Source organism: Lutra lutra, chromosome 3 (assembly GCF_902655055.1).
Source record: "Lutra lutra chromosome 3, mLutLut1.2, whole genome shotgun sequence".
Classification (NCBI taxonomy): domain Eukaryota; kingdom Metazoa; phylum Chordata; class Mammalia; order Carnivora; family Mustelidae; genus Lutra; species Lutra lutra.
In genome coordinates, this window is record NC_062280.1 from 143,617,911 (window position 1) to 143,631,175 (window position 13,265).

The window sequence follows — 13,265 nt, forward strand, 5'->3', positions numbered from 1 at the left end:
ATCCAAAAAGCAGGATTCCAAACAGAAGGGGTGAGTGAGGGTTGGAATGTATGTTTCATAGATTTGTTGAGGGCACCTGGCTCAGTTGGTTAAGCCTCTGCCTTCAGCTCAGGTCATGATCCTGGAGTCCTGGGATCGAGTCCCACATGGGGCTCCCTGCTCAGCAGGGAGTCTGCTTCTCCCACTGACCTCTCTCCTCTCATGCACTCTCTCTCTCTCATTCTCTCTCCCTCCCTCTCAAATAAATAAAATCTTTAAAAACAAAAAGACAAGAAAACAGATTTGTTGAAAGAATCAAAATTTAAAATTTAGCTCCCCCGGTTATAAGGACAATGTAGAAACTGTCTAGTCATGTCTGGGCATAGACAGGGTTAGTTTAAACTCTAATCAATATGGATTATTGAAAAAGGAGTGGGATTATACCTAGGTTTTATTTCTTTAAATCCCTGAAGTGAGCTGTATTGCTTTAGTAAGGAATTCTTTTTTTTCTTGAAGAAAATTTTAGAAAACATATGGTTCTGTTTTCTGCCTTTGTTAAAAAAGAAGACCATTTGTTCCATGTCCAAGGCATTTGCCAACATTTGCCAAGAGAGTGCCCTAAGTTCAGACTTTTGAAGGGAATTAATACTCTTACTGAAAGTTAAATACACAAACCTAAACATTCCAAATGACTTCTTAAAAAAAAGTAAAACACATAAAAGAAACAGACTAAGTTTAGAAGGACTTAAAAGAGATATTATTAAATTATTATACACTTACATAATTTAATAATATAATTATTAAATTATATTACACTTGGTGTAATTTGTAGGTAACTCAGTCAAAAGGGAAAAAAACGCCATACACTTATCTTCTGAGGCACGTGGATTTCTATGTGATGCCAGTAGTTAACGTGGATGGTTATGACTTCACATGGAAAAAGGTAAGTGAAGGCAAAGAAAACAAAATATGCCCTATTTGGGGATACAGAACATGCAGGCTAAATTCTTCACAGAATCTTGGATCTTGGCACAATGGTTTTATTTTTTAAAAAAAAGTAGAATTTCTAGCCCATCAACATCATGATTCAGGAAAATTACTCAAGCAATGTAAGTACAGTTCTTTCTAATGTAACGGGGAGTACATAAAACATGATTCAGCTTATATAAGCTCAGAAAGACCTCCTTGAGCAGCACATGTAAGCACCAGGAAGAATAACAGAGTGATTGGAAACAGAATTTGAAAACAGGATTGAACAGAAATTGTTTTATGGAAGAGGTAATTTTTGCAGAAGAAATGGGAATGGTGAAGGGGATTGGCTGGAAAAGTCATCCTGAGTGAAAGGAATACTGTGACTATAAGTTTGTAGGGAGGAGTGGGAAAATCCTGAGCTAAATAAATGAGAAATCCCTAGCATAGCACCTAACACAAATTTGTGTCCTGTAAATGAGCATATGGAGGCATCTGTGTGGTTCAGTCAGTTAAGCATCTGACTCTTGATTTCAGCTCAGGTCAAGATCTCAGTGTCATGAGGTCAAGCCCCACTCCTGGCTCCCTGCTCAGTGGGGAATCTGCTTGAGATTCTCTCTCTTTCCCTCTGCCTTTCCCTTTTCCATTCCCTCTCAAATAAATAAATAGTCACATTCACAGATTGATATTACAATAGATTTATTCTTTCACTAAATCATGGTGGAATTCAGCCACCCTTTAGGTATTGCCACCCCCATTGTCCTTTGTATCTTAACACTGCCAGTTAGTCCCTGTGGTTTAAGAACCAAATTTCTCCAGGACAATTCTCGCCACCAAAGAGCTATTTACTTAGTCAACTTTCCCAGTTTGCCCCAAGAATCCAATGGGGGAATTTGCTTTATGTTTACAAATGAGGATTGAATCATTGTGATCAAAGGAACCATCAGGCTACAAGTGTATTCACAGCTCCACCTCCTGAAACTTTTAAAGGAGTGAGATGAATTCAATCTAAAGAGAGCATTGAAACTCATGACTCGTGGTTTTAATTTTAGTTGAGACACAGTTATTTTACTTTTCTCAGAAGGAATTAAAATTAGAGCAAACAAGACTAAACAGCCTAGCAAAACCAAAAGGAATTTCTGTTGGTATAGGTCAAAACTGATCAAATATTACCATTTCATCTGGTTCAGACTGAAATGGTTTTGAATGAATGTAATTGAGAACTGGGTGGAAACAAGGCCTGTGAGAAAGGAATGCTGTGAAGATCGTGACAGGCGGAGTGATGGGTTTGCAGGAGAGACGCACAACCCTGACTACTTAGGTTTTAGAAGTCATGTCTCTGCTTGAACTATGAACATGGCCATCCTGGTTATCAGTATTTTGTTTATTTAGAATCGAATGTGGAGAAAGAACCGGTCCTTTCATGAAAATAATCGTTGCATTGGAACAGACCTGAACAGGAACTTTGCTTCCAAACACTGGTGTGGTAGGTTACTTGCTTCATTTCAAATAACACTTGTCATTAGGGTATCAAAGTAGGATTGGGGGTGGATACCTTTCTTTTTTAATTGTATAGGAAAATGTTCAACAGTATTCAAAAATATTTTCTTTGGTTTTTGCTATTTACTTAACTTTTTTTTCTTTTATGAGTGTCATAAATGTATGTCTAGCACAGTGGGAGTTTATCATTCATTGATTTGAATGAGTTAAAGTACTCAGTGAACATTGATTAAGGCATTCAAGAATATTGTCTGCTCTCAGGGTGGTAGGTGAAGGTTTGCAGTCCCCCCATTGTATTTCATAGTTACTACATTTAAGAAACAACTACAAAACAAAACTAAACCTAATTATGATCTTGAATCATCTTTATTTTTATAAGTGGGTACATGTAACTCTGTGGGGACTCTAAGATATTGAAAGTGACTGAAGCCTCAAAAACTTGCTTCTAACCACTCCTTTGCCCTATACAATGCTATGTATGTGATTGTACGTATTCCCTTTTAAAAAAAAAAAAAAAAGAAGGGAAGTTTTGTGATTTTGAACATTTCCTTATTATCTCAGAGTCCACATGAAAACGTAACAGCGTACTTACCTTATTTCCTTAATTCCTTCCTCCTCTAGGTTAGAAACTCCGTGAGGGACGGGACCATTATCCATAACCTAGTGCAATGCCTGACACAGGCAGGGTTCCCAGAAATTAATTAAATGCATATAGGAATGAATAGGTTCTAAGAGACCTGCAGATATAATAAGCAAGCAGAGCAAAGAGCAGTTAATCCTGCCTCGGGCTCACTCCTTTTGTGATTAAGGGACTCACTTAGTGGTTTCTCCGTGAGAACCATCCTTAAGATTGTCCAATAAAATTGCCCACTGAGACCCCAAGACAACACAGCAGTGATAACTGGGCAGGGAGTCAGAGAAGCAGCAGCAAATATAAAATAGGACTAAACAGAGCTGATGCTTACTAAGTGCTGTACTATTTACATATCTCCCCCTAGGTTTCATTATTCTCCTGGATGGAGAATCCCAGACGCAGAAGGTTAATCCCTTAATTGTTAATCCCTTAATCTGTGCTTAAGAGCACAGACCTAGGAAGTGACAGAGCTGGGATGTCAAACCAGGCTGACTGACTCCAAAGTTATTGCAATTCTTCTATGAGAATCACCCCTTTATTATAAGTTCCCATCTGGAACTTATTTTATCTTCATGTTCTTTGGTGCTCTGTTTTACTTAATATTTTTTATAGTGAAGTTGTATTACCCAATTTAAATAGCCAAGATGTCAAATATACTCTTTTATTGCCATCAAGACATAAGGTAGGCCATCTGAAGCACAGCACTATCTTACTATCTATCACAAGAGTTAAAAACAGAAACAGAGGCAGCAAGCATATAGACAAAGGAGAGTGACAAATAAAACAAAAAGTAATTGTAAAGACTCCTTTTTTTTTGTCCAATGCCCCAGTATCTCTTTAGTATTATGTAAGCAAGCCAGTGTGAAAGAATTAAATCTTTTATCCTCCTTGTCCCTGGAACTAGAACATGCCTTTATGATACTTTTTTTTTAAGAATCTAAAAGGACACCTTACTTATTAACAGGAATTGACATATCAAGCCTGTTTGTTTCATGTTCATTTTCCCTTTCTTCTGTATTAAAATTGTGTATGTGCATATGCATGTGTGTGTGTGTGGTGAAAATGGGAATGGGTCTGAGGTTGTCTTAGACTGCTCAGGCCGCCATAACAAAATACCGTAGGCTGAGTGGCTTCAACAATCGAAGTTTATTTCTTGCAGATCTGAAGGTGGGAAGTTCAAGATAAAAGTGTCAGCAGGCTGGGGCGCCTGGGTGGCTCAGTGGGTTAAGCTGCTGCCTTCGGCTCAGGTCATGATCCCAGGTCCTGGGTTCAAGCCCCACATTGGGCTTTCTGCTCAGCAGGGAGCCTGCTTCCTCCTCTCTCTCTGCCTGCCTCTCTGCCTACTTGTGATTTCTCTCTGTCAAATAAATAAATAAAATCTTTAAAAATAAATAAATAAATAAATAAAAGTGTCAGCAGGGTGGGTTTGTCCTAAGGCCTCTCTCCTCAGCTTGCCAATGGCCACCTTCTCACAGTGTCCTCATATGGCCTTTTCTCTGTGTACCCATCCCTGGTGTCTCTCTCTTAAAAGGACACAAGCCATATTAGGTCAGGGTCCCACCCTTATGACTTCTTTAAACCTTAATGACCTCCTTAAAGGTCCGATCTCCAAACATAGTACATTGTGAGTTACGGCTTCAACATATGAATTTTGTGGGGGGAGGAAATCAGTCTTTAACAGGGAGGATTTTGTGATGTTGTGGTCTCAAACTTTCTGAGAGAGATTCACTTATTTTCTAAACTGTTAAATTAAACTGCAAAGTTTTAATAACCAGTGTACAGTGGAAAATCCTTTATTTCTTTTCTTATGAGACCATAGTGTCTTTTCATCATTTTTATGGTGCTAATATATATATATAACATAAAATTTGTCATTTTAACCATTTTTAAGTGTGCAATTCAGTACATTGAGGCATTAAGTATATTCACAGTCTGGGAAACCATCACTAATATCAATTTCCAAAACTTCCCATCATCCCAAACAGAAACTCTGTGACCCTTAAGCAATGTCTCCTCATTCCTCCTATCTGTGCAGCCCCTGGTAGTTTCCACTCTACTTTCTTTCATTACAAATTTCCCTATATGAGGCCTATAGACCAGAGAACTCTTGAGCTTGAAGGAACCTGGTAGACTAAGTCTACCTTCAGTTGAGCACCTTCAGTTGAGAAAGTTGAAGTAGCTTCCCAGATGAATATACCTATTTCATGGCAAAGAAGATCTCAGATTCGAGTTTCCTGAATCTCTGGTACTTCCTACCAACGTACTTGAAATCTCTAGAATGTCAGAATCTGAGGCTGCCCTCACTGTCTGTGTCTATTATGGTAGTCACTAGGGCCACTGAGCACTTGAAATGTGGCTTGTCTGAATTGGGATGTGCAGGGGGTATAAAATACACACCAGATTTCAAAGATTTAGCATGAGAAAAGTAACATAAAAAAGATCATGAGGGGCACCTGGGTGGCTCAGTGGGTTAAGCCTCTGCCTTCGGCTCAGGTCATGATCTCAGGGTCCTGGGATCGAGCCCTGCATCTGGCTCTCCGCTCAGTGGGGAGCCTCCTCCCCGACCCCGTCTGCCTCTCTGCCTACTTGTGATCTCTGTCAAATAAACAAAATCTTTATAAAAAGGTAGATCATGAGTAATTTTTATATTGATTACATCTGAAATGATAGTACTTTGTACATATTTGTTAAATAAAGCATATTATTAAAATAGGTTCACCTATTTCTTTAAAAACAATGATTGAGGGGCGCCTGGGTGGCTCAGTGGGTTAAGCCGCTGCCTTCGGCTCAGGTCATGATCTCAGGGTCCTGGGATCGAGTCCCGCATCGGGCTCTCTGCTCAGCAAGAAGCCTGCTTCCCTCTCTCTCTCTGCCTGCTTCTCTGTCTACTTGTGATCTCTCTCTGTCAAATAAATAAATAAAATCTTTAAAAAAAAAAACAATGATTGATTGAAAACTTAAACTTGTGACTTGCTTCATGTTTCTATGGAAGAGCTCTGGTCTGAGGATTCATGTTAGGGCACTACTGCTTCCTCCATCTCTTTCATGTCCTCCCCTATCCCTACTCCTAACATAATCTCTGTTCTTTAGAACTATATATGGGGGGGGGGAAGGGCAAGAGTAATCAAAGGGAACAGAACTATCAAAATGATTCATCTGATCACATTATTGATTGAAAATTAATACAAAGGAAATATTAAGGCCCTGGGTATTTAGCACAACATTTTCTTGCAGGGAAAAGAATATTTCAGAAACGTTAAGGTTGTTTCTGTAGCAAACAAAATGAAGAAAGCAGAACAAGTTTAAGTAAGGCGGGCAGCTCCTGGAAGGTTAATAAAACAGTGCATGGTACCTAAGGACAAGGATGCTGCCAGTACTCAGAAACAACCTGGAACTAGGTGGGCTTCAGCACTGCAGTGCGTTCCATGAATCCACTGTGAAGCACACTGGATGTTTTTTTTTTTTTTTAAGATTTTATTTATTTATTTGACAGAGAGATCACAAGCAGGCAGAGAGGCAGGCAGAGAGAGAGGAGGAAGCAGGCTCCCTGCTGAGCAGAGAGCCCGAAGCGGGGCTCGATCCCAGGACTCTGAGATCATGACCTGAGCCGAAGGCAGCGGCTTAACCCACTGAGCCACCCAGGCGCCCCCCGGATGTTTTTTTATTCCAGTCCAGATGTTGATGTTGATGATGATGATGATGAGTATGGTGGTGACAAAGAGGACAAACAGTAGTCACTGAACACTTAGTATAGACAAGGTGCCATGCAAGGTATTTCATATGCATTAGCTCATCGAATCCTCATTAAATCCTCATTAAATATATAATTTTCCCATTTAGCAGATGAAAAAAATTAAGGTATAGATAGCTTTACAACAGTTTAATTTAAGGCCATATAGTTATTAAAAGCAGTGCCAAAATTAAATCAAGTTATTGGATGACTACCGAAATGCCTATGCTGCTTAGCTTCTTATAGTAAAGGGCCATTACTGCCCAAAATGTTCACTTTGTATCTCCTGGAATAGCAGTATTTCCTGCATAGGGTTGCATGAGGATTAAATGAGATATTGCATGGAAATCTTAGAGTTCGTGTCAGCTGGTGATGTTATTGGTGTTGTCTTCTTTTTCTAGAGAGCAGCTAGCCTGGCACCAGAATCTTCATCTCAATTTCAAGTTATCAGTGGAGGGATTCAGATTGACAAAACATAAGTTGAGGACCCAGTTCAGGATTAATCACTTGTGTAGGAGGGAATAATGTTTGGGGCCAGAGATGGCTCCCTGGGGCCCCAACCCTGTGCATTAAAGAAGAAAGGTGAAGTGCTAGGAGTCAGGCAACTATCTGAAGTGATGTATATTAGAATGTCTCAAAAGGATGAATAAATATGACACTGGCCCCCAATATCACCATCTTATTTTATTTACCAGACTTCTTTATTTAGCAAGTTAGAAGTAACACTGACGGCAGACTTCCGTATTCTGAATTCCCAAATGAGACTTTTCTTTTATGGGCTATATTGATTAGTAACTTTTAAACTACAAGAACCAGAAAAACCAAACTCACAAAGGATTCAAGAAAATAGGGTTTCTAAAAAAATGGTATGTTGTTTTTTTTTTTCCTCTCACATAGCCACATGTCTGGAGGCAGGGCTGGCTGGCATTTCTGAGATTTCCTTAGCCCCTTTCACAAGGAGTGCAAGATGGCTGCCCCAGGCAGCAACTGTTGGGATGTTTGCTATGAGGGCCTATAAATATTTACTTCAAAAGAAATATAAATATGTTCTTTACAGAGTTCAATCCATTTCTCTAAAATCCGTTTTTCTGAAAATGTTGCACCATAGATGTTTGGAGAAGGCACTCTCAGGGAAATCACAAATTACAATAGCATAAGCATCCGCTCTAATCGCACTCTTACCAATTTCACTTCAGGGGAAGGTGCATCAAGTTTCTCATGCTCAGAAACCTACTGTGGCCTTTACCCTGAATCAGAACCAGAAGTGAAGGCAATGGCTAATTTCTTGAGAAAAAACATCAACCACATTAAGGCTTACATCAGTATGCATTCATACTCTCAGCACATAGTGTTTCCATATTCTTATAATCGAAGCAAAAGCAAAGACCATGAGGAACTGGTAAGTGCTACTTAATTATTTTTTCATTGGCATTTCAGAAATAAGATAATACCTAATTCAAGAATCAAAACCTGTGGGAAAAAAAATTCTCCTTTGGAGGACAGTTGGGAAGGTGCTTTACATTTTGGTCTCACTCTGCTGAGAGTCACACTGGGTCAGGGTTCACTGAGGGAATGTAAAGAGCAGGTCCTACCCTGTGGATGTGAACTTTAGTCCAGCAGATGGGTCCCTAAGCAAATGTGAGACACATTGCTTGAAGGTCGGGTTGAACCATTCCACATGGAGCTGATCTACGTATAAAACCATTAAGTCAAGGATAAGAGTCTCTGAAATTGTGGGTCTACTTTATGGTAACTAGCTTTCTACAACAGCCTGACATAGATCATGTCCTGGTATAACACTCATCAATCTAATATCAATATCAGGAATTGTGTACACACTGACCTCCCTAACCTCCAGGGCTTTGGTCCTATTAAAAGCACTTCCAATGTCAACATTTTGGATGTGGTAGAAGATACAGGAAGTTCAAAGAGGACACAGATAATCTGCTAACTCCTCACTACTGTTTGATCCCACATGTTGTATGTTTGGGTTGATGACAAAAAAAAAATGCAAGGTTTCTTGATGAATTGTAGCTAGGATTGGCCAAATTCTTACCCCAGATACTTTACAATGGAAGGGTTAAGGTGACAGTCTGACTCTTGCCCAGTCTGATCTTTATGTAGTGGTTTGTTTCTTACTGATTCCTTTCATTCTGGCTCTCTTTTTTCCCTTTCTTTCTCCTTCTATTTTAATTTTTATTTATTTGTTTATGAACTTTTTACTCCATGAATTATAAATTTTATAACTGGAACTTTGCACCCCTTAATTCCCTTCACATATTTCATATCCATCCTTCCAATGTGTCCCCCTCCCCCACCCCCCACAACCACCAGTTTCTTCTCTGTATTTATTATTTTCTGTATTTTTGTTTGTTATTCATTTGCTTTGTTTTTAGATTCCACATGTAAGTGAAATCATATGGTATTTGTCTTTCTCTAGCTTATTTCACTTAGCATAATACCCTCTAGGTCCATCCATGTTGTTGAGAATTGCAAGATCTCATGCTATTTTATGGCTGAATAATATTTCATTGCATATATATACACCCCACATCTTCTTTATCCATTTGTCTATCGACAGATACTTAAGTTGTTTCCGTAACTTGACTATTGTAAATAATACCACGATAAGCAGAAGGGTCATATATATTTTCAAATGAGTATTTGCATTTGCTTTGGGTAAATACCCAATGGTGGAATTACTGGATCACATGATATTTTTATTTTTAATTTTTTGAAGAACCCCTGTACTGTTTCCCGTAGTGGTCACACAGATTTATATTCCTACCAAACAGTGCACAAGAGTTTCATTTCAAGCACACCCATACCAACACTTGTTATTTCTTGTATTTTTGATAATAGCCATTCTGACAAGTATAAGACGATATCTCATTGTGGTTTTGATTTGCATTTCCCTGATGTTTGGTGATGTTGATCACCTTTTCATGTATCTGTTCGCTGCCTGTATGCCTTCTTTGGAAAAAAGTCTATTCAGGTTCTCTGCCTATTTTTTAGTTAGATTATTTGTGGATTTGGGTTTTGTTTTTGTTTTTATTGTTTGGTGTTGATGTGTATGTCCTGGTTCTCTTACAAGAATAAACTATAGCCATATTATGGGATAACAGTTGCTGATGACAAATATAAGGTTATTTGCATTTTCTGAAAATAGCTCATTTAGAACATAAACATACTTGGTACTTGCAATTCTTTCTTCTTCTCAAAGGGAAACTTTTCAGGAAAGCTCCCTTATTGGTGTTATCCTTGAAGAAAGGAGAGGCTATTTATCCTGATTTGGAAATAGAATTAGTCTGATTTTCCTTATTTTGGGATTACTGTTATCACAAACAGTTGTTGAGAGTTATTTCGTGTAAAATATTGTGTTGGTGGACATTAAAAGAAGCACTAGGTGCGATCCTGCCCCTCAAGAGAACATGAAATGGTTAGGGAGCTCAGCCCTTAGCAAATGTCATGAATAGTTATATTCTAAATGCAGTAACTACTAAATAAGCGGCACAGATGGTAGACCTCAATTCTGACTAGGATAGCAGGGGGTGGCCTTATTAACTGATTCAGAAGGGAATGCTAGAAAAGCCAGGGGATAAAGTCCTTGTCCTGGAGGAATTTATCATATATTAAGGGGTGACATATAATAAAGAAAATGATAATAATAATAAAAGGCTATTGACATCAAAGAACAGATCAATTTTCAGCCAGAAATGGAACAATAGGAATTCTAGAGGCAGACAGGGAAGGGAGGACATTGAAAGCTCAGGAAATGTCTTCCCCACAGGAAGTATGTTCAGGTGTGTGTGTGGTGGGGGGGGGGGTGTTCAAGTGTATGGGGGTGTGAAAGTGGAGGGTGACACCATCAGAAAGTAGATCTTGTCATCTTGTTTGAATGTCAGAATGAATTTGTATTTTATTCTGTAGACAATGGGGTTTCATTAAAATTTTTTTGAACAAAGGAGTGCTACAATGTAATACGCACTGATATTCCTCTGGGTTATTTGAGAGAGGGTCAGTGAGTGCTAACATCAACCTCATAAAAGATCTGGAAAAGCTAGAACCAAATGTAGTAGAATAAGGGATTTACTTATTAACCTACCCCGTAGTGGGCACATGATTCTTTTTACCTGATGAGTCTTTAGGAGTTTATCAGACATTTTACACAAGAAGACAATAGTCTATGAGAAGGAAATGATCTACGCATTAGGTATATGTAGTATTTTGAGAAGCTACATTTAAAGTCCGATGATAATTTTGGGGTTTTTAGGTGGCTCAGTTGGTTAAGTGTCCAACTTTTGATTTTGGCTTAGGTCATGATCTCAGGGTTGTCATACTGAGCCCACTGTCAAGCTCTATGCTTAGCGTCGAGTCTGCTCCAGGATTCTCCTTCTCCCTCTGGTCCTCCTCTCCAACAAGTAAATTAATTAATTTAATTTAATTCTCTAAAAACATAAATAAAGTTTGGTGATAATTTTGTGTAGGAATAGGGTAACCCCAGGCTGTTTGTCTTTGAAATACAGTTGTACTTCATTTTATATGATAAGTGGATTCCTGAAAACCAAAAAGTATGTGAGAATTATTTTTCCTTCAGGTTAAATTAAATTTTCAATGTGTTGGAAGGGTTTATGTTTAAAGCCACCCAATTGTGATTTCCATAAAGCAAAAAATATTTTTTTAAAGTTTATTTACTTCTATTGTATAGATTTTTCGTATGTACAGTCTTCTTTTAGTTCTATTGATCTATAATTGATGTGTAACATTGTATAAGTTTAAGGTGTACGATGTGATGACTTTTATACACTTACACATTGTGAAATGATTACCACAGTAAAGTTAGTTAACACAGCCATCACCTTACATAATTACAACTTTTTCTTTTGTGGTGAGAACATTTAAAATCTACTCTCTTAGCAACTTTCACGTATATAAAATAGTGTTGTTAACTGTAATCACTATGCTGTGTGTTAGATCCTCAAAACTCATTCATCTTATAAGTGGACATTTATATCCCATAATCAACATCTCCACATTTCATTCACACCGCAAGCCCCTGGCAACCATGATTCTACTTTCTATTTCTTCCTATATACAGTTTGATTCAATTAATATATGATTGTTTTATTAAGAAACTCCTATCTGTACTGCTTCAAAGCTGCACATTAACTGAAATTCCATATTCTATTGATTTCAGTCCCTAGTGGCCAGTGAAGCAGCCCGTGCTATTGAGAATATTGATAAAAATATCAGATATACTCATGGCAGTGGTTCAGAAACTTTCTGTAAGTATTTCTTTTTAAGGTCTTGGAGAATTGTAAGGTACTAAAGAAATCTATGTGTTTGGATTTTCTGTGTCAATTTATTTTTTCTAAATGGAGTTTTTAAACAAGGTTGCATGTAAAATAGTTGGATTATAACAATTAGGAATGGAAGTGTAGTAGCTATGAGACCACTGAACAGGACTATATTAATAAATGAGTACCCTCAAAAGAAGCCAAAATGATATTTAAGAAATCATGTTCATTGCTGCAGAGTAGAGATTATAGAATTAGCATCACACTGGGTGAGTGAAACAGGAAAGGTCATAAAGGGCCAAAAGAATGTGTGAGATATCCAGGGCTCTCATGCAAAGTTGTGCAGGCTGAACACTATACAAATCTAGGGAACCCTTTTTACATTAGATGCTTTCTAATAACAGGCTGTGCCCACTAGAGCACACTATATAGTTAAATGTCCTTTTTTGTATCACACTGATGACAGCTTGTATGTGGTAAACTCTTAAGAAATATTTCTAGGGGCGCCTGGGTGGCTCAGTGGGTTAAAGCCTCTGCCTTCGGCTCAGGTCATGATCCCAGGGTCCTAGGATGGAGCCCCACATTGGGCTCTCTGCTCAGCAGGGAGCCTGCTTCCCCCTCTCTCTCTGCCTGCTCTCTGCCTACTCGTGATCTCTGTCTGTCAAATAAATAAATAAATAAAATCTTAAAAAAAAAGAAATATTTCTAAATTTAATTTCTGCTGGCAGATATTTATCGAGAGATTCTTTTCGCCCACATTGGGATGACAGACAATGATTTTTCTCTTTTGAAGTTAGAGGAGGAGATGGCAAAATAGGAACAGAAAATAAACATGTAACCAGGTGTCATCAAACTATGACCCATAGGCCAAATTCTGCCCACCACTTATTTTGCATAGCCTGTGAGATAAGAATGGTTTTTCCATTTTTAAAAGATTTTATTTATTTATTTTAGAGAGAGAGTGAGTGAGCAAGAGAGCGTGCAAATGTGGGAGGCGGGGGAGGGAGAGAGAGAATCCCAAGCAGACTCCATGCCTAGTGCAGAGCCTGATGAGGGGCTGGATCTCACAATTTTGAGATCATGACCTAAGCATAAATCATAAGTCTGATGCTTAACTGACTGAGGCACCCAGATACCTCAGTTTTTCCATTTTTTA

The 13,265-nt window shown here is 38.3% G+C and overlaps 1 protein-coding gene across 2 annotated transcripts in view; it reads left to right on the forward strand.

Annotated features, from left to right (window-relative positions):
• The window catches only part of CPB2 (carboxypeptidase B2), a 60,616-nt gene that overhangs the window by 44,137 nt on the left and 3,214 nt on the right, over positions 1-13,265 (forward strand). For both annotated transcript variants that reach the window (XM_047723469.1, XM_047723470.1), the window contains 4 exons: positions 812-922; positions 2,341-2,434; positions 8,009-8,211; positions 12,010-12,097. In XM_047723469.1, the coding sequence (XP_047579425.1) occupies positions 812-922; positions 2,341-2,434; positions 8,009-8,211; positions 12,010-12,097 (496 nt within the window). The remainder of the gene's footprint in view (positions 1-811; positions 923-2,340; positions 2,435-8,008; positions 8,212-12,009; positions 12,098-13,265) is intronic.